The sequence below is a fragment of the Drosophila innubila genome (assembly GCF_004354385.1).
Source record: "Drosophila innubila isolate TH190305 chromosome 3R unlocalized genomic scaffold, UK_Dinn_1.0 2_E_3R, whole genome shotgun sequence".
NCBI lineage: Eukaryota > Metazoa > Arthropoda > Insecta > Diptera > Drosophilidae > Drosophila > Drosophila innubila.
Window position 1 is genome coordinate 28,016,846 of NW_022995380.1, and position 27,210 is coordinate 28,044,055.

General features: G+C 36.9%; 1 protein-coding gene across 1 annotated transcript in view; it reads left to right on the forward strand.

Annotated features, from left to right (window-relative positions):
• Window positions 1-27,210, forward strand: part of LOC117789682 (acetylcholinesterase) — a 42,354-nt gene that overhangs the window by 6,884 nt on the left and 8,260 nt on the right. The window contains exons 3-10 of the mRNA XM_034628769.1: window positions 6,534-7,500; window positions 9,330-9,468; window positions 9,539-10,084; window positions 10,154-10,361; window positions 14,920-15,062; window positions 19,932-20,081; window positions 23,772-23,935; window positions 24,074-24,237. Of these exons, the coding sequence (XP_034484660.1) occupies window positions 7,214-7,500; window positions 9,330-9,468; window positions 9,539-10,084; window positions 10,154-10,361; window positions 14,920-15,062; window positions 19,932-20,081; window positions 23,772-23,935; window positions 24,074-24,237 (1,801 nt within the window). The 5' untranslated portion in view covers window positions 6,534-7,213. The remainder of the gene's footprint in view (window positions 1-6,533; window positions 7,501-9,329; window positions 9,469-9,538; window positions 10,085-10,153; window positions 10,362-14,919; window positions 15,063-19,931; window positions 20,082-23,771; window positions 23,936-24,073; window positions 24,238-27,210) is intronic.

Genomic DNA, 27,210 nt, shown 5'->3' on the forward strand with positions numbered 1-27,210 from the left:
AATTTTGGTGTATACTTTATCTGCCTCTAGTATCGCAGCTTATAATAAATAATTGGTATCTCGCCAGTCCATCTATTAATCGATATTACGAGCATAGTGAAGTGCTTTAGTTAAGATCAGATTTCTGTATTGCAATTAAAAATTAAACAGAGTAAATTTTTTTTTGGCATTTTCTACGAGTAGACACTGGAGAAAAACCACTAAAATCAAGAACATTCATCTAAAATATTTTGTTATTAATATAAGAACATTTTAAGACTATATGCATCTAAAAAATCAAAGTTCTTAATACAAGAATAAAAATCTCAAATTGTTAGGAAAGTATAAATATGTACTATTTCATATAAAGCAATATCACTCGTAAAAAATTCAAATAACATTTATGAAATTACCAAGACAGAATAAAATGTATAAAAGTTAAAAATAAAAAAAAAAAAATTTTAAAAATCATTTTAATTTTTTTTTTTTTTAAGTTTTAAGAACATTTAATCTTTAAATAAGAACTTTGTCTTATTTAAAATGTTCTCAAAACCAATATGTGTTTGCTGAATCTAAGAATTTCATGTTCTCAACGCATTTTTTAGACCAAAATTCTTAGTTTTGAGATCAAAATCTTGATTTTAAAAAATTATTTTTTATTAGTGTATTAGAAAGCGACCCATTTAAGATTGAATACTTGCATGTATTTCTCATGTTCTCTTTAAATATGCCTGCAATGCATCATATGCCGCTATTCATTACTCATTCATCATATATTTGATGCACTTGAATGCCATAAAAGAGGCAACGTCATTTATTCGAGTCAAGAGTTTGGCTCACGTTTTAGGGTCGTGCGTCGCTTATGTACGTGCTCGTTGGCCGTGGCAGCGCATTTACTTAATAAAAAGTTGGGCAGACATATTCGGTTCTCTGGCAGGCGTTGGGAGTCAAGAGTCGGCTGCCAGGCAAAGCGTCGCAGTCAAAAATGGCGGCTGCTGTTGGCAGTTGACTTGTTCACATTTATTTGATTATTGATTTTCACAGGCAGCGTTCTCGTTGTGGGCTTAAAGTGCAACACCGGCATCGGCACTGCCACCGCCACCGCACACTCTCATGAGTAACTCGAGACCCGAGTTAGTCAAACACACACACACACACAAACACACACACACAACATAGATGTAGGCACGTGGGTGTTATGGAGAAGCTCGAGATTCGCATATGTCTTCGACTCGGCAGCTAAAGCGGTGATATCATCAAGGTCAGCTCCACAAATGAGCCGAAAGCAAACGGTGCGCAAAAAGCAAAAGGAAAATATAAAATACTGAATACTGAATACCCCTACTCATAGGTCACACCAAATTGACCGTCTCAGCGTTAACGAGCGCCAACGGCGTCGAGCCACTAAAGTCGTGTCCGGACGTAGCCACGCGGCACTTGTTTAATGATGGGTCACATCTCCCATGCCCCTCACCCCCCTTGGTCGTGTTGTCCACATCTGCCACATGCGGTGTACGGCAATAAACGCCAAGCGCCAAGTAAATTCCAACAGTTCCTGCCCTCTGACCTCCAGTTTACACTGCTGTGTGGTGTTTGCATATTCCGCATCCTGTAAGATAATCCAAGATATATATACTCACTACATTAAGCTTGCAAACTCAGTCATACCTCAGTTTAAATCATCAACAATTTCAAATGTCTGAAACCTGAGTAAAGGAGTGATCCTACATATTAAGCATTATTTAGATTAGGAAGAAAGATTAGCTACTAATTTGGATCAGGGCTGCAAACCATCAAAATTTTGGAAAAGGTACGGTTCGGCGGTTCAAACCATAGAGCAAAACCTTAGGTTCGGTTCGCGAGCCGGTTTATATACCCACTGAACACAAGGTTTGTGTCGTTCAATTTAGTACAAAAAAAAAATTGTATTGTCTTAATTTTTTCTAGACTTTTAAAAATAATTAAACTTGTTATTAAAGAAATTCGAATTTTGATAATTATATGCTATACATTCATTTGTATATTTTAATACGACTTATTTTTATTCAAAGTCTCTAATAGTGGTGTAATGTTAGAAAAACTTAACATTTATGTGAATCTATTATTTTTGAACCGAACCTTTCAATAAAGAAAATAGTTCGGTTCAGGTTTGGGCTCGAGAAGTAAATAATTTCAAGGGTTCGGTTCTCGATCTAGTTTTGAACGCTTGAAATCCCGAACAAAACCGGTTCTGCAAGGTTCGGCCTAGAACCGCTTTGCAGCCTTAATTTGAATATATACTCAAAATAATCTAGTTTATAAAGTTGGAATATTTTTTGGTCTGTGTGGAGATTTACTTAAATTTTAATAAATTAATTTCTATCGATATGCTATTTTATTTTCTAAATGTCAATTTAAAAAAGTAAACAAATCTGACATGATCGTCTACAGATGATCGTAGGATTCTTAAGGTATTAAAGATAATAAACTACGAAAAAATTATTTATTATTTTCCTACAGGGAATCTTAGCAACTGGAATGCTCTCGTTTTTGTTTTCGCTTTCCTGTTTTTTTTTCGAATTTTATTTTATGAGCCGCTCAAAGCGAATAAAAACATTTGTTTCGTGTGCTCGTTTCGATTTGTGCCACGCCTGCGTATTTATTTTATAGTTTGCCTGGCGCCAGGCATTTGGCTAATGGCTGCAACTTGCCGCTGTCGCAAAAGGTCAACTGCATAACCGTTGACTGATGGCAGACAGCGAGAATTGTATCAAGAATCCAACGACAACTTGTGAGTGATAAGATGAAAGCATTTAGGAGGAGAGGGATAAAGAAATATAAGATATGTCTGTTAGATAGTAACACAACAAATCACTTAAAATAAAATCAATGCATTTATATTTATCAATCAATTATATTTAGAAATACATAAATGTTGAAAAAAGTAGACGATTTTCATGGAAAAGTGTAAATAAGTTAAGTCTATACCCAGGCATCTGTCTCTTGATCGATAGAGTTGCCCCAGCCGCGACAACCCTCTTCAACTCATCAATTAAAACTATAGACTTTTATAACAGCTGGGATAACACACAGGCACAGAACGTGAACTTCTGTAAACGAAAACACAAACACAAACATGGACATCCCCTTGCCCTTTTCTCTTTTCCCTTTATTCTCTCGTTCTCGCTCTCGTTCTCATTCCCTTCTTCAACTTACCTTTCCCCCGCTCCACCTCGCATTCACTTTTTTGCTAACCCAATTGTTTTCGTTGCCTCGTTTACCCTTTGACTTTCAGAGTTCGTTTTGGCTGTTGTGTATCTTTTTGGCAGGCGAAATTCGCTTAAATTCTGAAAACGAACGCAAACAAAACAAACAAATAGGCGGACAGGTGGAATGGGGTCAGCGAGAAGCCCAACCTTTATTCAGGTGACCTTTGCACACAGTTGAGCTGACACCCATCACCCCCAATCCCCCTCCTCCCCACCCGCTAGCACAATTCGCCTGTGCGCCAACGTCCTTGTCATCATCATCATCATCATCATTACCATCATCATCATCATCATCATCATCATCATCATCATAATCAGCCCGTACCCTCCCAGCCGAATGCGCTCTTGCAAACTTTGAAAATTATAATTTAATTTGAATGTCATTAAAATTTGTGGGGCTTGATCCTAACCCCACCCTCTCTTTGTGGCCGATATTTGTCTAATTCCCCTAGATATTGAATAATATCTAGCATCAATCACAGCTTTAAATTTGTTTAGTTACTCCCAGTTTCGTTTTGACTATTTAAATTTATAAAAAGTTTTTGACAAAATACAAATACTCATATTTGTATTTAGTTGGCATTTATTTTTAATTATTAGTTTTTTAAAAAACCATATAAAAAATTTTGTTATTATTTTTTAATTTTTTTAGTAGTTAAATTTAATAAATATTATTTTTGTTTTCTTGTTGTGAGAGACAGAATTTAAATATAAAATTTGCTGAAACAGCAAAAATTGTGGACCATATAAAAAATTTAGTTTTTTTTTTTTAATTTTTTAATAGTTAAATTTGATAATTATTATTTTTGTTTTCTTGTTGTGAGATACAGAATTTAAATATACAATTTGCTGGGACAGCAAAAATTGTGGACCATATACAAAATTTAGTTTTTTTTTTTTTATTTTTTTTATTTTTTATGTAGTTAAATTTGATAAATATTATTTTTGTTTTCTTGTTGTGAGAGACAAAATTTAAATATACAATTTGCTGGGACACCAAAAATTGTGGACATAAATTGTGTGTGCCATGAAAATTAAATGAAACTTAATTTCAAAGTGACGCTGTCTTCTACACTTTATTCACCAGCCTTCAGTCTACTTTTCGTCGACTTTTTTTTACAAAAAAATGCGGATTTTTATGAAAAAAAGTTTTGGTGAAGCTGTCAAGTGGAAACAGGGAAACAGCAAACGACGCAGAAAAACTGCTGCAACCGCAAGAAATTAAGAGAATATTCACTTAGGCACTGCGTCTTATCTATAGGTGGCAGTCGCTTCGCAACTTGGCTAAAAGCCCTGACAAGCGGCAATAGAAAAGAAAAACTTGCAGCCTTGGGTAAGGAGTCAGTCTTCCTGGCTTCGGTCTGGGCCTAAACAGTCGTTGACAAGTTTCTTTTTAGAAGACCTGCAACTGAAAATGCAAATACAGTCCAACTTCTGGTTTAAGTACAATTTTCTACAACTCAATGTAAATTGCCCAAAAATTCTGTGTAAATCAACAATTTAAAACAATATTTCAAATAACATGAAACATTTTAGTTGGAAGTTGCCAACGAAAGTAAATTGAATAAATAAACAGTATGATTTTTCAAGTTTTCTCTATTTAAATAAGGAATGTGCGGCTCTAATTAACTTTAAGATGGTATTCTTAAACGTCTTGTTGAAAATTGAGCTAAATTGGCTCAAAGAAATGCAGTTGCTTCCGCATTAGGGCGACTTAATGCCATTTTAATTGTTCTGCAAAATAACATTTAAATTAGTGCGGCGCCAGGAAGTACTAGACAGTGGCAAGGCAGGTGGAGGCATGAGGAGTTATTACTCGTATACCGACGAGTACGAGTACACTGATAAAAAAAATTTTCTAAAATCAAGATTTTGGTCTCAAAACTAAGAATTTTGGTCAAAAAAATGCGTTAAGAACATAAATTTCTTAGATTAAGAAAACACATCTTGGTTTTGAGAACATTTCAAATAAGACCAAGTTCTTATTTTAAGAATAAATGTTCTTAAAATTAAGATAAAAAAAAAAAAATGATTTTTTAAATTTTTAATTTTTAAATTTTTTTTAACTTTGACTTTTATACATATTATTCTACTTCTTCTTATTTTATAAATTCTATTTAAATTTGTTACAACTGGGATTCGATATGAAATAGTACATATTTATACTTTTCTAACAATTTAAGATTTTTTTTCTTTGATTTTTAAGATTAATAATCCAAGAATTAGTAGTATGGTCTTAAAATGTTCTTATTTTAAGAACAAAATTTGTAAGATGTAAGTTCTTGATTTTTAGAAGTTGGTTTTTTTTCCAGTGTACGAGTTTAAGAATGAGTAAATGTTTTATGGCTAATGGGCTGCCATCATGCAAGGCAGTCTGCTCTAAGTCGTGTTCTCCAGTTGCAGTTATAAAGAGCCAAAGGACCTCAAGGACAATGCTTGGGATACTAATAAAAATATATATGTGTGTTTGGAAATGGGTAATGCTTCTTCGACAAATATATTCGTAACTTGGAAAGCAATTAAAATTTTTAACTGTCGTTAAAAAACTAACATTAAATCATTTCCTTGCAATTTTTATTGTGGGGAAAATGTTGACTCGTATTTTAAAATCTGGGTTTCCTTGGATTTGCTTTGATGTTCATGCAGCTGCTGCAGCTTGCTGCAATTGACAAGTCAAGAGACTCTAAAGCTAAGATATAAGAAAATATATGTATGAAAATATATTTAACGATGTTGATGCCCGGCAATGGATACAGAAACATCAGGCTTAGAAAACGATACTCAGCTCTTGAGTACAGTGGTGAGTGGCCCCGATATGAACATAAACCTGTGTGTATGTGTGTGTGTGTGTGTGTGTGTGTGTGTGTGTGTGTGTGTGTGTGTGTGTGTGTGTGTGTGTGTGTGTGTGAGTGGTTAGATGAGCGATGTGAGATGCGAGATGTGGGCTGAGTGGGTTAGGCACTCAAAACTTTGAATACAAACTCAGACCGAGAAACGAGGCAGCCTCCAATTTTCTTTGCTTTTCACTATTGCATTTCTGCTCGACACACACACGCACGCACACACCCGTCTAGAAACGCAAACACACCTAAATATTGTAGCATACAAACGGGGGCAACCGACAAGCAGCCAAGTCAAGTCAACATGCACTTGTAAAAGCAACAGCAACAACAACAGCAACAGCAAAAAAGAAATGAAAAAAGAAGCAAAAATTAAGCTGACTAGCGAGGCATGCAGCAGCAGCAGCAGCAGCTGTGGCAACTGGGGAAACTAAGACAAATAACTTAATGCCTTTTCTATTTGCAGTTCAAACAATAGAGTGACAGCGGGGCCAGAGGAGCTAGAAGAGGCACAGGAGACGCAACAAAAGTGCAACAGCTGCACAAAAACTGCAAACTACAAGCTGAAACAAAAGCCCAAAAGTCAAAGTAAACCCAGACAGGCAAACAAGAGAGAGAAAACGATAAGAGTGAACAGAACAGCGAGAGAGAGAGAGAGACATAGAAAGATAAAGAGACAGACAGGCTGCTAGCGTGGAGTGCTGGAATAATGTGTAGTGCAGAGTCCACACGGCAGCTTAAAGTGGCAACAACAGCAGCAGCAGCAGCAACAACAACAGCAGTGACAGCAACAAACACAACCGGATAATAAGCATAAGGACCAACAAAAAAAAAACAACAACAACAACAGCGACAAGTCTTAGCGGTAGGCTGCAGGCCGAACGGAGCCGAGCCGAGCCGAGGAGCATTTATTAGCCCGCCAAGGCAAAGCAATAAGCACATAAAGCCCGAAATCCGTAACCAAAATCTAATCGACGTCTATAGACCACAAACCGGAACGGCAAGTGCAGCTGCGTGACGTCACTAGTCACTCCGCTAACTAGGACACTCGGGCCGCAACGCAAATTTCGTTATATCGTTAGCGTTACTCGCATTCCCCGCAGCCTTCTTCGCCTTCGCCTTCGCCCTCCCATCCACATCCGCGTCATGGTCTCTCGGCTAAGTCAGCATTCGCTGGCCGCGGCGTTGTTCGTGTTGTCACTGCGACTGTCCTGCGTCTGTGGCGTCATTGATCGCCTGGTGGTGCAAACAAGCTCCGGCCCGGTGCGCGGTCGCTCAGTGACGGTGCAGGGACGCGAGGTACATGTCTACACGGGCATACCGTATGCCAAGCCGCCCGTTGATGATTTGCGCTTTCGTAAGCCGGTTCCGGCGGAGCCCTGGCATGGCGTTTTGGATGCCACCCGCCTGTCGGCGACCTGCGTTCAAGAGCGGTAAGTGTTTCGTGGGGGGGTGGACAGAGCAGGCAATTGCAGCTCTGCAGATATGGTTGACCTAGAATTCAGACCGGCCCCGGAGTGGCTATGCTTGCTGTTGACCTAACTGTTGCTAGTGACGTCATAGCGACATCCGTGCAGCAATTACGCATGCCAAATGCCGGTCAACTGCAAGTCTATAATGTTTAGTTAACTAACTGAATGATATATTTTTTTTAAGATATATAGAAATTGAACGTCGCAGAATCAAATTTAAACAATTGTTTTATAAGATATAAAGAGTTGATTAACAGTGAGAATTTTAGATTTAGAATATTTATCTTTCGATGTTCCCAAGAGGGAATGTATTAAAAACAAAGCCAAGATGTAGAGGGAGAAGATTTTTATTTTTTAATTTGGAGACAAATCTACTATCATCAAAATGAAGTGGATGAAAACTTTTGACCTAGCAACTTTACAAGTCTCCATTGTTTTTACAAAAATTACATACGTACATTAAATATCAAATTATTTTTGGAAAAATTTACCAAAACCGTAGCGGTACTTACGTTTCGGTATTTGTTTATTGAAACGAAATTATATCATTTAAGGGTCTGCTTCAGGTACTAAAAATTAAACGACTAGATTCGGTATACGGTTTCGGTAGCGGTTCCAGTATTATTCCCTGCTTATAACAAAAGATAATGAAAAAATAAATTTAAAGAAAATTTTTTAATTTAAACGCCAACTTCTGGGAAATTCACTGTCGAAAATTTTATTAGGAAATTAGAATATTCATATGCGCCTTATTATAATTATACATTTTTCACTTAATAATTTTTGATAATGATTATAATCAGCTCAGTAATAATACAATAATAATATCAACACTCTTGAGCTCCTTCCGAAATATCCTACTTTGTTTGGTCGATATTTTGTGAATGATTGGGAAACCAGCAGATAGCGAACAATGATGAGTTGGTTTTTTTTTCGAACAAACAGTCATCGGATTTTAAATATTGAAAAGTTTTCTCTATACTCAAATCTCTGTATTATTAATACAGAGTCCAGTAATATTGTGAATATATCTAATTTGCCAGACATTCAAAAGACACCACACAAAGACGTCAGTATCTGTGTGTGTGTGTGTGTGGTATCAGTGTTGTAACGGAAATTAGACAAATATAGAGATAGAGACAGAGGAGAATCGCTTTTTCCGGTTGGTTATAAATTACTTTTACGCGAAGTGGCAACGTTAATTTCAATTGACACGAAACCAAACACACCTACATAAAGAAACTAAAGAATACAAAACATATATATATATATTTTATATACGTAACAAGTATATATGTCTCTGTGTGTGTATGTATTTGGAATCACACTCTCACACACTCATATTGAGCAATAGAAATGCGTAGCTACAAGTTTCTATGTTTGTAGTATATCGATTAGAGGATTCAACGTTTATAGGGCAAATGAACTACGACTATGCCGAATCTGTGGTTGGATAGAGTCTAAGGGGTATATGCATATACACATAGTATATATGTATGCTTGTGTGTGTGTGTGTGTGTGCAAGTTTATGGGCTTGTGTGTCCTCGAAAAATGGCACAGCGAAAGTAAAACAGGCAAATCAGAAGAGGACAAATAAAAATAAATAACACAGCTGGTTACTTTGTCGTAATTGGCACGACCCACAATGTTTGTAGGTGTGTGGAGGGGGTCGGGTTCGGGTTCGGGCTAAGAGTTGGGCGAAAAAAAAAGAATTTTCTAATTTGCATGTGAGTGAAAAATGTCACTACTTAGTAAAGTAAATGATTTCGTTTCCCATTCTCATTTGATAGCTACGAATACTTCCCGGGCTTCTCTGGAGAAGAGATTTGGAATCCCAATACCAATGTATCTGAGGACTGTCTGTATATAAATGTTTGGGCACCAGCAAAGGCGCGACTGCGTCACGGACGTGGCACCAATGGAGCCGAGGTAAGTTGAAGAATCTCTACTGAATATGAGTGCATTTTTTGAGAAATAAATGTATTATTATTATTTGCAGCATTCGGGAAATAAGCAGGCAGATACAGAGCATCTGATTCACAATGGCAATCCTCAAAACACGACCAATGGATTGCCCATACTAATTTGGATCTATGGAGGAGGCTTTATGACCGGATCAGCAACACTGGAAATATATAATGCAGATATTATGTCGGCTGTGGGCAATGTGATTGTTGCCTCCTTCCAATATCGCGTTGGTGCCTTTGGCTTTCTTCATCTGTCGCCGGAGATGCCGCCAGAATTTGCCGAGGAGGCGCCTGGCAATGTTGGATTGTGGGATCAGGCATTGGCCATACGCTGGCTAAAGGATAATGCACATGCCTTTGGCGGCAATCCCGAGTGGATGACACTGTTTGGCGAGTCGGCTGGATCCAGTTCAGTGAATGCACAGCTTGTGTCACCAGTGACAAAGGGCGTCGTTAAGCGTGCCATGATGCAGTCGGGCACAATGAATGCGCCCTGGAGCCACATGACATCTGAGAAGGCGGTGGAGATCGGCAAGTCTTTGATCAATGACTGCAACTGCAATGCATCCATGCTGAAGGTAATTTAAGCTACTCCATCTCAAGAATCCTGCCATTTTCAATCTACCATTTTCCCTATATATATATAGACCAATCCCTCACATGTGATGAGCTGCATGCGTGCCGTGGATGCCAAGACCATATCTGTGCAGCAATGGAACTCCTACTCGGGCATTCTCAGTTTCCCCTCAGCGCCCACCATAGATGGCGCTTTCCTGCCAGCAGATCCCATGACGCTAATGAAGACGGCGGATCTCAAGGATTATGACATTCTGATGGGCAACGTGAGAGATGAGGGTAAGTTTCATTATATAAATTAGTATGCAAACCGAAGGAGTCTAAATAAGTAGTTTTGGCTGCTCTCTCTGTAGATTAATTAGTTACGGCTTACTTGCATTTCTCTCATCCTTCTGTGTAAGATCCTTGGTTGCCGCAGCTGTTGGTTAATTTTTCATTATATTCATGCGCGGGGACATCAACTTTATCAAACTTAACTCGAGCTGTTGTCCAGTGGTTTTTCGCATTTTGTTGTTTTTTACTCGTACACAATCCGCTTCGTCCTGCATTCCCCTGTCTCCTTTGGCCTAACAATAAATAGCCAACTCTTGCCGCTCTCTCCGGCAAGTCCTCATCCCAACGTCCATTGTTGCAGTTTTATTTTTGGCATCGCCACCAACGTTGACGTCAGCAGTGTGCCAAATTTTACAGTGGCAACTGAGCCAACTTTGCCAAAATGTACGTGTAGCTGCAACCATGAGTATGCTTCATATTGTTTGCTCTGTTAGCGCAATTCCTCCTTTCCACACTCACTGTCCGTCCTCCGCCCATCTTAACTACAACTATTACTACAGCTACACTGAAAAAAACACAAACTTTTTAAATCAAGAACATTCATCTTAACAATTTTGTTCTTATAATAATATAATATAATTATACTAATAGTAAGAATATTAATCTAAAAAATCAATGTTCTTAATACAAGAATACAAATCTTAAATTGTTAGCAAAGTATAAATATGTACTATTTCATATAAAACAAATGGTAATAAATTAAAATAACATTTATAAAATAAAAAAAATAGAAAAAGAATAATATTTATAAACGTAATAATTAAAAAAAATTAATAAATAAAAAAAATTATTTTTAATGTTTTTATTTTTTTTATTTTAATTTTAAGAACATTTATTTTTAAAATAAGAACTTGGTCTTAGTTAAAAAGTTCCCAAAACCAAGTTGCGTTTTCTATATCTAAAAATTGTATGTTCTCGACGCATTTTTTAGACCAAAACTCTAAGCATTGAGACCAAAATCTTGACTATAAAACATATTTTTTTCTCAGTGTACTACTGTCTGCTTTGTTGCAGCTTGTGCAGCATCCATTTGTGATTTTATTACTTTTTGTAGCAAAGTACGAATACTTTTTTGTTGTACTTAGCTGGCAGAGCAAAAGCATTTCATTGTTGTCGTTTTATGGGAGCTCTCTCGGTGGGCGTGGCCGGACTACTGGCGCTTAGCTGTTTATTCGGATGCCTTTCAAATTTGACTGAGCATAATGCACTCTGTATTTTGAGCTTGCTGTTGCTCTACGATTCGGATGCTTATTTTAATGCTTTATTTAATCTATATATTTGCGGCTTATACATATTTCTGCTGGGTAGTCCTACCAAAATGCACTTTCTGTAATGGCCTGGCTTAAGCAGTTACCAAAATATTAAACTTGCCACAAATCACAGCAGCTTTTACATTTCGGCCACTAAAATTTGTCAACACACATACATACACACATGGTTAAAAGTAGCGCTTAGAAAAGTAAACAGACGAGTAAAGTTCTCGCCTGACACATTCACACAATGGCTGACAGACCGCAAAGGAGAACCTCGATTCGGGGCAATGTCGGGCGCATTCGTACCCAGCTGTTTGAGCCGACATCATAAATTATTTAAATGTAACGAGCAGGCGAATGAAATAGTAGTACAGTGTATTGCACCCACTAAATAATGGTTAGCACACGTGCTGTTTCTATTCCTGTTGTGGTTGGGAACTAAAACTCTTACAGCACTACACATATAGAAAGTGAAAGCAACGTGTTCTCGTATTCTTAGCACTTTAATTCTAACGAATTAAAATTGACCTGCTGGTCGCGTAGCTTTTCTATTTAAAACTTTTGCTAGTCCATCAAAAGAGTCAGTCTTTATTATTCTGCCATGTTGTATATTAGTAGTCTATCATAATTACTTTTTAGTGATATATATTGCCAATCATTTCAGTTTAAAATGCATATTTTTACAATTGTTTTAAGCCAGTCACCTCAGATTTTTCTGTTTTTCAGGGCCGCCTTTTTTAGATATCAAAGACCGCCCATCGGGTTTGGAATTAGACATCACTAGCAAAGATTTAAGAATATATTAATTTTTATAGTTCCAAACGAAATATCCTTTGAAATGATCGAAAAATATCCCACTCTCTTTTTATTGCTCGCATATGTCGCCTGATTTCGAATTTACACAACTTGCTTCCCCACCTTCCTTCAGTTATAAATTGCAAAATAATTAGTGCGACCATTATTCTTGAATCTTATAGCAAACATTGTAAATTACTGTCCATAGCCATTTGAAATGCTTGCAAGACTTGCATATACATTTACATGCAAATATTCAATTGAAATTTCGCTTGCGCTGAAAAGTATGCTACGTTTATTTACTTGCTGCTGCCGCTGCGCTGCTGCTGCTGTTACTGCCTTGTTAGAGCTTGGCCCGCGGCGGCTGCTGCGTTTCCCATAATTTAGCGCGTCAGCGTCTGTATGGTGTCTCCATCTGTGTGTGTGTGTGGTAACGGTAATGCTAACGCTTTGTGTGCATTGTGTTCGCGCTATTCGTGACATGCCGCGCGCCACTTAAAAAATTTCCGTTCGTTTCGCTTTCTCCTTTTCGCGAACGGCAGCTGTATAGCTGCATGTAAGTGTGTGTGTGTGTGTGTATGTTGTTCTGTTGGTTGTGTGTTTTGTTTTCGTATAACAGATTCTCGTGCGCTTTGTGTGCTTTTTCCTTGCTTCGCTTCTCTTTCAGCTTTCTTGTTGCCATTGCTATTGCTGCTTCGTCATTTCCAGGCGGCAGGCAGCGAAAACACACACACAGATACAGACAAACACACAGACACAGTCACAGTGGCACTGAAAGAGGCTCGGGGCACTGCCAGCGCTACAGACACGTGCGCATTTCTGCTCACTTTCACTCATTGCTTGCAGCTGCTGCTCTCTTGCTCTGCTTCCCTCCCAGTCGCTCTCTTGCTAGCGCTCTTTCTCTCTCTACTATTGTGTTGTTTTTGTTTTTTTTTGTTGTTTTTTTCTGTTGCAGATTACAGCCAGTGGCGTTTGCTGTTGTTGTTGTTGTTGCCTGTGTTCTCTATTCCTGCCGCTGCTGCCTTTGCTACTTTTAGTCAAGGTGTGCGTGCCCACAAGGCGACCACAACGATGGCGACGGACCGCTTATAACTGTTTCTGTATATGTTTAAATGCGTATGTGTGTGTGTGTGTGTGTGTGTGAGTTCAAGGTCATCTAGCATTTGAAACAACACAATAGATTACAATGCGCCGCGCACATGAAAACATCTTAATTTTGTTGTTGATTTGAAATTTGAAGGCGATTGTTTCAAGACGTGCACAACTTTGGCATAAGTTCCACAACAAGTCAAAATATTCGCCATATTAAGTCTGAGAATATTCAAAATATCAATACCAAGGGATATCATGCAAACCTGTTAACTATATGCCAAATATTTCAAAAAGAGTTTAGCAACTTTTAATGCACATGACAACATTTGATTCCAAGTAATAACATAATTATATTATTCCTGGATTGCTATTCATAAAATATCAGTATATTTCAGCATATTTCAATATATCACTGTTGTCAAATTAAGAAAATATTTACAATTAGTACTTGTAAAGCACAAATATTACACTCGTATTTCGGCATGTGTCAATTTCCTTGATTGCTTTCAATTTGCGAATAATTTCCAATTTACGCTAATTTCTATTAATCAATTCTTGACACGAAATTCAAAACAAAGCACAAGCCATAAGATATGTCTGTATGTGTGTGTATCTATGTGAAATTTGAAATCTATGTGCTTTCATGTTTTAATTCAATCTGTGAGTTTGGTTCACGTTGCGTAACTTTTCGTTTAAATTTTGTGGCTTTAACAAAATTAAATCAAGCATCAACAAATTGGCTACATACAAACTTTGGTGGATTGGGCTGACACATATTGTCCTGCCTTCTTCTTGACACACACACACAAACACACACACACACATGCATACGTCCCTATTGACAGTTGTTATTGTTGTTGTTGTCGTTGTTTCATAGACAGCAATTATGGCTCGTTAGTGTGTTCGTATTTGAAGTGTGCAAGAGACAATGGCAAAAGCAACAACAACAACAACAACAAGAGCAACGTCAACAGCAGCAGCAACAACAAACAATAACAGCGAACGACAACAACAAGTGCCATAAAAATTAAGTTAATAAAAGGCAACGAGAAGCTTTGTTCTTGTCCTTGTTGTCGTTATTGTTATTGTTGTTGTTGATTTTGTTTATTCTATTTTACCCTTTGCCCACATTTCGCCCACTCCCATTGTTGTTGGTGATGTTGTTGTTGTTTTGGTTAATGCAGCGCTTTGTGTCCTTGGAACGGTTCGTTGATTGTTCCCCAGGATCTCATATTGGTAATTGTTTTTTAATTCTGTCAGCAGCAAGTACATATAGTACGTTTATGACACGTACTCACATAATCTAACAGATATTTATTATGAAAATCCTTTTGCCTTATGCGTTATCACTTATTGCTTTACAGGTACCTATTTCTTGCTGTACGATTTCATCGATTACTTTGATAAGGACGATGCCACCGCATTGCCACGTGACAAGTATCTGGAAATTATGAACAACATTTTTGGCAAAGCAACTCAGGCAGAACGTGAGGCCATAATATTCCAGGTAAGTCTCACTTGTGTAAGCATCTGTAACTGCAACGGCAACAGTAACATCAACTGCGACTGACACTTGTCTAATCCAATTGCACCAAAGTGCGTCAGCAGTTCGTATTCGGCTTGCATCCTTGCGTGTTGTCATCTGCAGGAAGTGCGCAAACCGCAAACTTGTCTGCCTGATGATGCAGTTGCCTCCATTAAAGCCGCTTAGCGTAAACAAGTTAAAGCCGTCGACAATTTGATTAAATTTCGTAATGAAAATTAGATAATTTTACTGGCGCTGTGGACGGGAAATTTGATTTAAACTTCCTATTAAGTTCGCAGAATAACAAGTTAAGCATTAAATAAATATTGATATGCAAGCTATCAATAAATAATGAAAGCAGCAATAATATTAATGATTGTCATAATAATAATCATATAATCTTGAATTTAAATACATATGACTAGCGCCTTATTTTTGACCCTAAGTCATCTGTCATTCAATTTTCCATACATACCCCTTGACATTTTTTCAAAAACTTTGATCTCTCATAACTTCATCAAAAATTAACCGATTTTCAAACGGAATGTCGTTTTGATCATGATTTGGCCTCTAAATTGATTCTACATTTAAATTTTTATTTTCTAGAAAATTTGATATTTTTTCGACCATCAAGCCATCTATCATCCAATTTTCCATACATACCCCTTGACATTTTTTCAAAAACTTTGATCTCTCATAACTTCATCAAAAATTAACCGATTTTCAAACGGAATGTCATTTTGATCATGATTTGGCCTCTAAATTGATTCTACATTTAAATTTTTTCCATCTAGAAAATTTGATTTTTTTTTTGACCCTAAGCCATCTATCATCCAATTTTCCATACATACCCCTTGACATTTTTTCAAAAACTTTGATCTCTCATAACTTCATCAAAAATTAACCGATTTTCAAACGGAATGTCATTTTGATCATGATTTGGCCTCTAAATTGATTCTACATTTAATTTTTTATTTTCTAGAAAACTTGATATTTTTTCGACCATCAAGCCATCTACCATCCAATTTTCGATACATACCCCTTGACATTTTTTCAAAAACTTTGATCTCTCATAACTTCATGAAAAATTAACCGATTTTCAAACGGAATGTCATTTTGATCATGATTTGGCCTCTAAATTGATTCTACATTTAATTTTTTATTTTCTAGAAAACTTGATATTTTTTCGACCATCAAGCCATCTACCATCCAATTTTCGATGCATACCCCTTGACATTTTTTCAATAACTTTGATCTCTCATAACTTCATCAAAAATAAACCGATTTTCAAACGGAATGTCGTTTTGATCATGATTTGGCCTCTTAATTGATTCTACATTTAAATTTTTATTTTCTAGAAAATTTGATATTTTTTCGACCATCAAGCCATCTATCATCCAATTTTCCATACATACCCCTTGACATTTTTTCAAAAACTTTGATCTCTCATAACTTCATCAAAATTAACCGATTTTCAAACGGAATGTCATTTTGATCATGATTTGGCCTCTAAATTGATTCTACATTTAAATTTTTATTTTCTAGAAAATTTGATATTTTTCGACCATCAAGCCATCTATCATCCAATTTTCCATACATACCCTTGACATTTTTTCAAAACTTTGATCTCTCATAACTTCATCAAAAATTAACCGATTTTCAAACGGAATGTCATTTTGATCATGATTTGGCCTCTAAATTGATTCTACATTTAAATTTTTTCCATCTAGAAAATTTGATTTTTTTTTGACCCTAAGCCATCTATCATCCAATTTTCCATACATACCCTTGACATTTTTCAAAACTTTGATCTCTCATAACTTCATCAAAAATTAACCGATTTTCAAACGGAATGTCATTTTGATCATGATTTGGCCTCTAAATTGATTCTACATTTAATTTTTTATTTTCTAGAAAACTTGATATTTTTTCGACCATCAAGCCATCTACCATCCAATTTTCGATACATACCCCTTGACATTTTTTCAAAAACTTTGATCTCTCATAACTTCATGAAAAATTAACCGATTTTCAAACGGAATGTCATTTTGATCATGATTTGGCCTCTTAATTGATTCTACATTTAAATTTTTATTTTCTAGAAAATTTGATATTTTTCGACCATCAAGCCATCTATCATCCAATTTTCCATACATACCCTTGACATTTTAAAAACTTTGATCTCTCATAACTTCATCAAAATTAACCGATTTTCAAACGGAATGTCATTTTGATCATGATTTGGCCTCTAAATTGATTCTACATTTAAATTTTTATTTTCTAGAAAATTTGATATTTTTTCGACCATCAAGCCATCTATCATCCAATTTTCCATACATACCCCTTGACATTTTTTCAAAAACTTTGATCTCTCATAACTTCATCAAAAATTAACCGATTTTCAAACGGAATGTCATTTTGATCATGATTTGGCCTCTAAATTGATTCTACATTTAAATTTTTTCCATCTAGAAAATTTGATTTTTTTTTTGACCCTAAGCCATCTATCATCCAATTTTCCGTACATACCCCTTGACATTTTTTCAAAACTTTGATCTCTCATAACTTCATCAAAATTAACCGATTTTCAAACGGAATGTCATTTTGATCATGATTTGGCCTCTAAATTGATTCTACATTTAATTTTTTATTTTCTAGAAAACTTGATATTTTTTCGACCATCAAGCCATCTACCATCCAATTTTCGATACATACCCTTGACATTTTTTCAAAACTTTGATCTCTCATAACTTCATGAAAAATTAACCGATTTTCAAACGGAATGTCATTTTGATCATGATTTGGCCTCTAAATTGATTCTACATTTAATTTTTATTTTCTAGAAAACTTGATATTTTTTCGACCATCAAGCCATCTACCATCCAATTTTCGATACATACCCCTTGACATTTTTTCAATAACTTTGATCTCTCATAACTTCATCAAAAATTAACCGATTTTCAAACGGAATGTCGTTTTGATCATGATTTGGCCTCTTAATTGATTCTACATTTAAATTTTTATTTTCTAGAAAATTTGATATTTTTTCGACCATCAAGCCATCTATCATCCAATTTTCCATACATACCCCTTGACATTTTTACAAAAACTTTGATCTCTCATAACTTCATCAAAAATTAACCGATTTTCAAACGGAATGTCATTTTGATCATGATTTGGCCTCTAAATTGATTCTACATTTAAATTTTTATTTTCTAGAAAATTTGATATTTTTTCGACCATCAAGCCATCTATCATCCAATTTTCCATACATACCCTTGACATTTTTTCAAAACTTTGATCTCTCATAACTTCATCAAAAAATTAACCGATTTTCAAACGGAATGTCATTTTGATCATGATTTGGCCTCTAAATTGATTCTACATTTAAATTTTTCCATCTAGAAAATTTGATTTTTTTTTGACCCTAAGCCATCTATCATCCAATTTTCCATACATACCCCTTGACATTTTTTCAAAAACTTTGATCTCTCATAACTTCATCAAAAATTAACCGATTTTCAAACGGAATGTCATTTTAATCATGATTTGGCCTCTAAATTGATTCTACATTTAAATTTTTATTTTCTAGAAAATTTGATATTTTTTCGACCATCAAGCCATCTATCATCCAATTTTCCATACATACCCCTTGACATTTTTTCAAAAACTTTGATCTCTCATAACTTCATCAAAAATTAACCGATTTTCAAACGGAATGTCATTTTGATCATGATTTGGCCTCTAAATTGATTCTACATTTAATTTTTTATTTTCTAGAAAACTTGATATTTTTTCGACCATCAAGCCATCTACCATCCAATTTTCGATACATACCCCTTGACATTTTTTCAAAAACTTTGATCTCTCATAACTTCATGAAAAATTAACCGATTTTCAAACGGAATGTCATTTTGATCATGATTTGGCCTCTAAATTGATTCTACATTTAATTTTTTATTTTCTAGAAAACTTGATATTTTTTCGACCATCAAGCCATCTACCATCCAATTTTCGATACATACCCCTTGACATTTTTTCAATAACTTTGATCTCTCATAACTTCATCAAAAATTAACCGATTTTCAAACGGAATGTCGTTTTGATCATGATTTGGCCTCTTAATTGATTCTACATTTAAATTTTTATTTTCTAGAAAATTTGATATTTTTCGACCATCAAGCCATCTATCATCCAATTTTCCATACATACCCTTGACATTTTTTCAAAACTTTGATCTCTCATAACTTCATCAAAAATTAACCGATTTTCAAACGGAATGTCATTTTGATCATGATTTGGCCTCTAAATTGATTCTACATTTAAATATTATTTTCTAGAAAATTTGATATTTTTTCGACCATCAAGCCATCTATCATCCAATTTTCCATACATACCCCTTAACATTTTTCCAAAAACTTTGATCTCTCATAGCTTCATCAAAAATTAACCGATTTTCAAAAGGAATGTCATTTTGATCATGATTTGGCCTCTTCTTTGATTCTGCATTTGAATATTTGTAAAAATTTTCATATGAACAAACCCTAAAAATAAGGATATTTTATAATAAATCCAGAACGATTTTTCTACATTTTATTCATGTTTTATCTAAATCCAAATACGATGCACTCTAAATATAGGGTTACTTTGTAATAAATCCAGGATAATTTTTCTATATTTTATCTATGTTTTTTCTGAACCCAAAGGCAAGGCACCCTAAAAATAAAAATCAAATAAATAAAAAAAAGATAAAATCAATAATAATAATAAAACCAATTAGTGCCTTATATAGAACTTAAATTTATCTTCATATTTGTAATTTGCAATTCGTTTTGCATATCTTACTTGCAGTACACCAGCTGGGAGGGCAATCCGGGATTCCAAAACCAGCAGCAAATTGGACGTTCTGTGGGCGATCATTTTTTCACCTGCCCCACCAACGAGTATGCACAGGCGCTGGCTGAGCGAGGCGCCTCCGTGCATTATTATTTCTTTACACACGTAAGTAGTGGGCGGCCTTTTGGCTACTTTTGGTGGCGAGTGGGCATGGTACCGTCAATGCTTTAAATATTTCATAGTCTTTGACACGTAAGATGGCGTTGGAGCGCGTATGTCCAATCGAAATGCGGTCAAATGGGGCGCCACTGGCGTAATGCAAGTACACATGTGTATGTATATGGTACACAAGCATACACACACTTGCACACCCATACACACAGACATTCACATGGTCAGGGGAAAAAAACTGAAAGTGAACGCAGCTAGGTGCAATTTGTTTGTCATTAAAATTGCACACAAGGCTAATGGCGAGTCGAGCCTAAGTGGCTACCTGCAACAACTGCAACAACTGCAACAACTGCAACACCAGCAACTGCAACAGCTACAACAACAACAAGTGCAATAGCAAAAGCAGCACCAAATGTCAACATGACGGTCTGCATTATTTATGTCTGCCGGATGTTTGGGATCCCAATGTCTATTTAAAAGTTGGAAAAAAATCGCAACTTCATGCGGTGTTAGCTATGAGGAAAATGCAGACAACTCTGTTGACTCTTTACAGTGATTTACCTGAAAACTATTTACAGCCAAATGCAATAAACTCAGTTTGTTAGTATCTCGTATAATTAATCTTCCAAAAAAAAATCTCTTCGCGAGGTAAAAGTCAAGTCACAAACGTCTAGATGCCCCAAACTTTCTGATTTCCAATTTTGTGACGAACGATATTTTATTTAGTATTTAAATTACATAAAAATTATAAATATAATTATAAATAAAAATTGTTCGGAAATGTGAAGAAAGCTATTTTTTTTTTAAAAGAATGTCGACTTTTTTGAGCAATGTGCCGAATGCCAAGCTATTTGTATTAATAATTATAATTATAATTTGTATCGTTCGTCACAAAATCGGATATCAGAAATTTTGGGGCTTCTAGATTTTCGTCACAAGACGCATAGCTGTATATATTGCTAGTCACTAGCGCGGACTGCCTTCTGCAGGTATAAATCACAATATATTTCTACCTTACTTCAATACTGAGCTTTAATTAACGATTAATTTTGTATACATAATACAATTTGTAGAGAAAGGGTCGTAATTTTGTCTTCCTGAGTTTGTGTATTGTATGGGTATGCAATATGTTATTCAGAGCAGACCGCAATCAATATGATTACACCTCAGAATGCGACACCTTCAAAGTCGGCGACGCTGTCTTTGACTTGAAACACAACAACAATGTTACCTTTGCCCTGGCAACCTTGGCCGCCATAATTATGGTAACAAAAAGTTTCGCTCAATACACACCCATAAACGCATATACACCCACACTCACACTCACACTCACACACGCACACGTACAAGGACAGAGCCAATTAAACTACACGCACTGCCCACTACCGGGTCAGACAGTCCTGCGCCTGGGCCTGGGTTTGAACCTGTGCCCGGGACACAGACACAGACACAGACACAGACGCAGACACGGATACACAGTGAACGCAGCAGTCGTCGTTACGGGGGCACGAACCGAGCCGTGTCCGGTCGGGCATGTGGTGGAGGAGGAATGGGGAATGGGAAATGGGGGTTTGCCTAATGAAACTTCAATTTACGAGGTCACGGCTTGTACGGCCTGCACGTGTGGGGCATAATTTGACTTAGTTATTTGGTTAAAGGACTGCGGCTGCTGCAGTCCTAATGATTAACAAATACGTATACGCAGTATTAAGCATACGCCGTGTGGCCTTATTGATTTTCTCACTGCGACGATGCGTAAATCTTAATAAGTAATTACAAATGACAGACGTTATTGAGTCGATATACATACATATAGTATTGTACGTGTACTTACGACAAATTAGAGTTTGGAAAAATCAATAATACGCATACGCCATGTGGTGCGGCGTGTCTTGAGGCCAATGTTAATAAAGAACTTGCACTGCCTGTGCCTTGTTAAGTCATTTAAGGCTGATGAGTTGCTGTTGTTGTTGTGGTCGGTTGTTGTTGTTGCTGTTGCTGTTTTCATTTGATAGAGCACACGACATGAGCAAAGTGCGTGTGAAAAGTTAACGTCCGACCGTTGTGGCCTGCTTGGCCTGGTCGTTGCATTGTTCATATCAAATCGCCTGTTAATAATCAAGCAGCAGCAGTGGAAGCAGTTCCACTGGCAGTGCTTGTGACAGTTGAAGGGGCGGTTGTAGTGACCGTGCTATCAACAACTGGGGTCCGAAATGAAAAGCAAATGAAATTAGTTTTAATTACAGCCTTCAAGTTGCTGCAACAAAACTCGTAACTCATTTTTGCCCATAAACGGGCCACTGACGATGGCACAAGGCGGTGGCCATAGCGACCTTTGGCCACGCGCCTGAGCCTGAGCATCACAAATGGGGTTGCCAGCGGGTAAAGTGCCTGCCAGATTGTCTATTTCCATGGCTGCCGCTGTCGACGCCCTCTTGACAGCTCCTGCTGACTATTGCAGCAACCTGCAACGTGCCTGGCACTTTAATAAGTTTTGATACTCCACTCAACGCGGCAATGGCATTTCTCATTATTGCCCATTCCGTGTCCTGTTGCCTGCCAGCTTAAGTCCCACTACGAGTGCGAGTACGAGTACGATTCCGAGTCCGACTTCCATTCCAAAAGCAATTCCTAGTTCAAGTCCTGTGCTTAAATCAAATACATGAAGAATTCTATGTGTGTGAGTCTCTTCTCAGCAGCCTGACAGCAGCATAGGGGGCAAAGAGAAAGGGCCACGAGGACAACATTATCCCAGCCATATCATAGTTGCAATTCATTAAGTGACTTGGCCAATTGGCTGCCAGGTTGCAGTTGCTTTCAACTGGTAAAGTGCTTAAGTGGACGGCTCTGTACAGCTTACAGTGGGCAGCACTTAGTTTTAAGCAAGAAAAACCTGTTTACTATATATTTTAAACGTAATAATCATAATCAAGTAATCGTAAAAAGGTAAAAAAGCTCAGCTAAAAAAACATCAAAGTTAAGCTTGCTTTTAAGTACATTTATATATCTCTAAAGCTTTGAAATCTGAAAACTATATGCCTAATATTTTCAAAATAAAAATAGATATTTTTTTATTTGCTGGCTGTTTTGTAAATTCAAACCACTGTGCACTTGAGCTGTCCATCACTTAGCATTCGCATTGACCAAACGGCTGTGGTTTGCTCCAGTTGTTGCTGTGGCTATTCTGGCTGTGGTTGTGGGTTGTCATTGTCTGCCTGGCTTACGCCGGACATACTCCGGACGTACTCCGTTTAATCGCCGAACCTAATATTGCTCTAATGAAGATGTCCCCACAGTATGTGTCATTTGACAGTTTCAGTTTCAGGTTTCAGGCTTTCCCCTGGATTTGCTAACCACTTTGAAACAGGCACACGAATACATGAATACTCATACGAGTACTCGTGTCAGGTGCCAAGCGTTCAAGCAACCAAAAATTCTGTTATTTATTCATTTCCTGTTTTTTTTTTTTTGTCGCCACGCGACATGTTGTGGCAATATTTACAATTTGCCGAGTGCGCGCGAGCGAGCGAAATCAAATAAATAAGTAAAAAGGGTGAATGTTTATCTGCATAATTTCTGGCTAAGTTTACGACAGTCGAAACTCTGCCCTTCTCATCTCATCTCCTCTCACTCAGTCTGCATATACACTTATGCATATATTTCTGTCTCTGTCTTACTTTATAGCGCACCAGTACATCGCTGTGGGGTGAGTGGATGGGCGTGCTGCACGGCGATGAGATTGAATACTTCTTTGGGCAGCCGTTGAACACATCTCTGCAATATCGACCTGTGGAGCGTGAGCTGGGCAAGCGTATGCTCAACACAGTCATCGAGTTTGCCAAGACTGGGTATGTATTGTCAGCAAGCGAGCTTTTTTTTTTAGGTTTTAGGCTCTTACCAAAGCTTAAAGCTTATTGCCATAAAACAGCGAATAACACAACCAGTTTGCTATAAAAGTAATACAAACTTTCGCTTCGAACTTTCAGCAATCCCGCACAAGATGGCGAGGAATGGCCCAACTTTTCGAAAGAGGATCCCGTGTATTACATTTTCAGCACGGATGATAAGATTGAGAAACTGGCACGTGGTCCGCTGGCCGCACGTTGCTCCTTCTGGAATGATTATTTGCCGAAAGTCAGGAGTTGGGCAGGTAAGTTTCGACTCCAAATACAAACAATGTTGCAAGGGGAAAAATGGACTTAATATAATAAATGAATGTGTATATTTATAGTGTATACGTTTGTTAATAATATGTTATTGAACTTACTGTGCTGCCGGTTCTCTGACACATTCTGCTTTTGTTTCTTTCCATTTGTACGGCAATTTGAAATATTGAATATTGTTTATGTGTATATTTTAAACGACACGCGTCTTTAACTGTTGTCTGGACTGACAATGCCACACCTTAACAGAGAGTTCTCAAATCTCGGTACTTAATCTTGCAATACCCTGTAATTTTTAAAGCAACTTTATAAATGTTGCTGATGAAATATTGTCATAAAATCTTTACATTTCAGTGTAATAGGCTATCTCCACGACCACTCACATTTGCCACATTTGCTCACATTTGAATGTGGCTCAAATGTGAATTTGTTAAGACACCCAAAGCAAATCAGCTGTTCGGTTTCTGTGCACAAATTATAAAAAGCTGACAATAACAACATTTTAATATTTATTTTGATATTATAATTGGCGCAAATTTAATGCCTACCGTTTTTATTGAAGTTTATCGATAAGCATCGCGTGTTCGATAAAAAAATACTGAAATTCAACGGGGAGAATGGCAAAAAAAACTTCACATTCATTATGAATGAGCCAATTTGATCATTCGGATTTTGTACTAATATGAAGTCCACATTCGAGCCAAATGATGAAATGGCGTCGAATGTGCCAAATGTGCTGTCGTGAAAATAGGCTATGATAGAATAGAATTAAATATTGTCAACAAATTTTTACATTTACTGTAATAGAATATACAACCCATTTGCTTTTTAAAGTATAAAGCAAGTACAGTTGACTTTAATCTTGAAGTTATTGAATTTTGTCATCTTGTCGGGCTTTTGTAGAGTAATTAAAAGAGGAGTTACAAAATAAAATTTAATAATAATTTAATATAAAACTATATTGTGTAGTCTTCAGGGCAGAGTAGAAAAACATTCGACCACATTGAATTGCAATAAATTGTAATTTTTTCATTGTGATGTTCAATTAACAATACGTAACTCCCATGTAGAACATTAATTGCAAGGTTGATTGATTGGGTGTTGCGTTATTACAGTTATGTTATTTATGTGTGTAGTGGGAAGTAAAAGGTTTTTGACAGTTAGTGAGAAAGATGAGTCATCTCTGCTGTGTAGAGTCTGCAATGTTACTCCGGTGAAAGATTATTATAGTTTTTGCTTTTAATTTATTGCATTTATGCGTAGCAACGTTCGCAACTTTATTTATTGCCATGTCAGTATTTTAAAATGTGCTCATCAATCAGCAAAATGAGTTTCAGGTTCGAGCTGTGTTTCAAGCATCAACTGACTAAGTGACAGCCAGCGGACGAGTGACCGAAAAAGAAATTTAAATATCACGGCCATAGCATGCATATGCATGGGCCTGACAATGATAAATCAACAGTCCGACTATATAAAGCACATAGAGATACAGCTACAGATACGAATGGATACTCAAGATATCTAGCATATGTATTAGTAATGGTAGGCGTCATTAAATTGTAAAAGTTTTTAAGCTGCTCCATTAAAATGCGTGGACAAGTTTATGGTGTCAAGTGAAAGATGAGTCTCAGTCGTTGTAGTTGGCATCGTTGTGGCATCGACTTAGTCGCGCCAATATGTCTGGTATATTCGTTGGTTCGTTTCAACTGATACAAAAGAGAATTAGTGTTTCACAAATTAATAAAATTTAATTTATGCTAATTTTGTGTGTGTTGTGTGTGCTGTTTTTTTTTTTTTTTTTGTTTAATTTCGTTCCTTTTGAATTTTTAGTTTTCGTTGACTTTTAGCGCTTATTTTGTGGCTTGTTTGATTTTACATAAAAGCGATCGATCGATCCAGCGATCGGGTATCGGGTATGCAAATTAATATGGCTGAATTGGACTCCCCTCTGAGCAAATGGGATGGGTTGGCAGCAATTGGTTTGGTCAGGCCAGCAGTCTATTGAATATGCTGATGATCAATGGATTGTGCTGACTCGCGTTGTAACTCTTGGGTGCCAGCATCATCGAAGTAAAAGCTAAAAGGCAGCTCTTACTCGTCATGTGCTTACCGGTTCTCTAGTTAATTAATTAATTTGCATTTAGATATGTAGCGGTTGATTCTTTGTTGCCAAAGCTTTGGCTAACATGCGCCACATTTACCATAATGACCAGTTTAAATTTCACCGAAAACGTCAGCGCTATTTGTGTGAATCCATTAAACGAGAACTGGTCCCGCAGTTCGTCCTGAGTGTGCACACCAGACTAGCTGGCACCGAGTATAATCAGATCATCATTATCACAGCCATTTCAAGTGTCAAGCCAGGGTATCTGACTGAATACAGCTACAGATACAGCTATAAATACAGATACAGATACAGATACGGCGGACATGGCGCTGTAGCGAGGAGACTGAAGAGACTCTCGGCGATTGTCATGTCATAATTCACGCGCACGCGTAAATGCCCGACACCCGAAACCCGACACCCGAAGTCCAATTCCCGATGCCCAAAAGCGAGTTGTTGCCATACGCAAAGTATCTTTGTATCTTTGTGTCGTTGTATCATTGTATCTTTTGCATTTGTATGGCATTAGCTATTATACTGACAACTTGGCCTTTTCTCTTTGATTTGCTACGCTGCGCTTAACCGAGCTGCGGTTTCGTTTTGTTGACTTGCGCTGTTTTTTAGAGACACGTGTTTCAAATGTTTACTTTGTTTGATTTTTTTCATTTTCAACTCGAATGGCGCGCTTTGCTGTGCCAATTTATTTGGTTGATTATCTGCGCATATAATCTACGATTTGGTTAGCCTTTTAAATTCAAATTAGGAAACATTAAATGCACGCGACAAGCTTGCCCTGTGCTCCCCTCAATATGGCTGTAGAGGTGTCCGCATACAAATTAATATGCCATATACATAG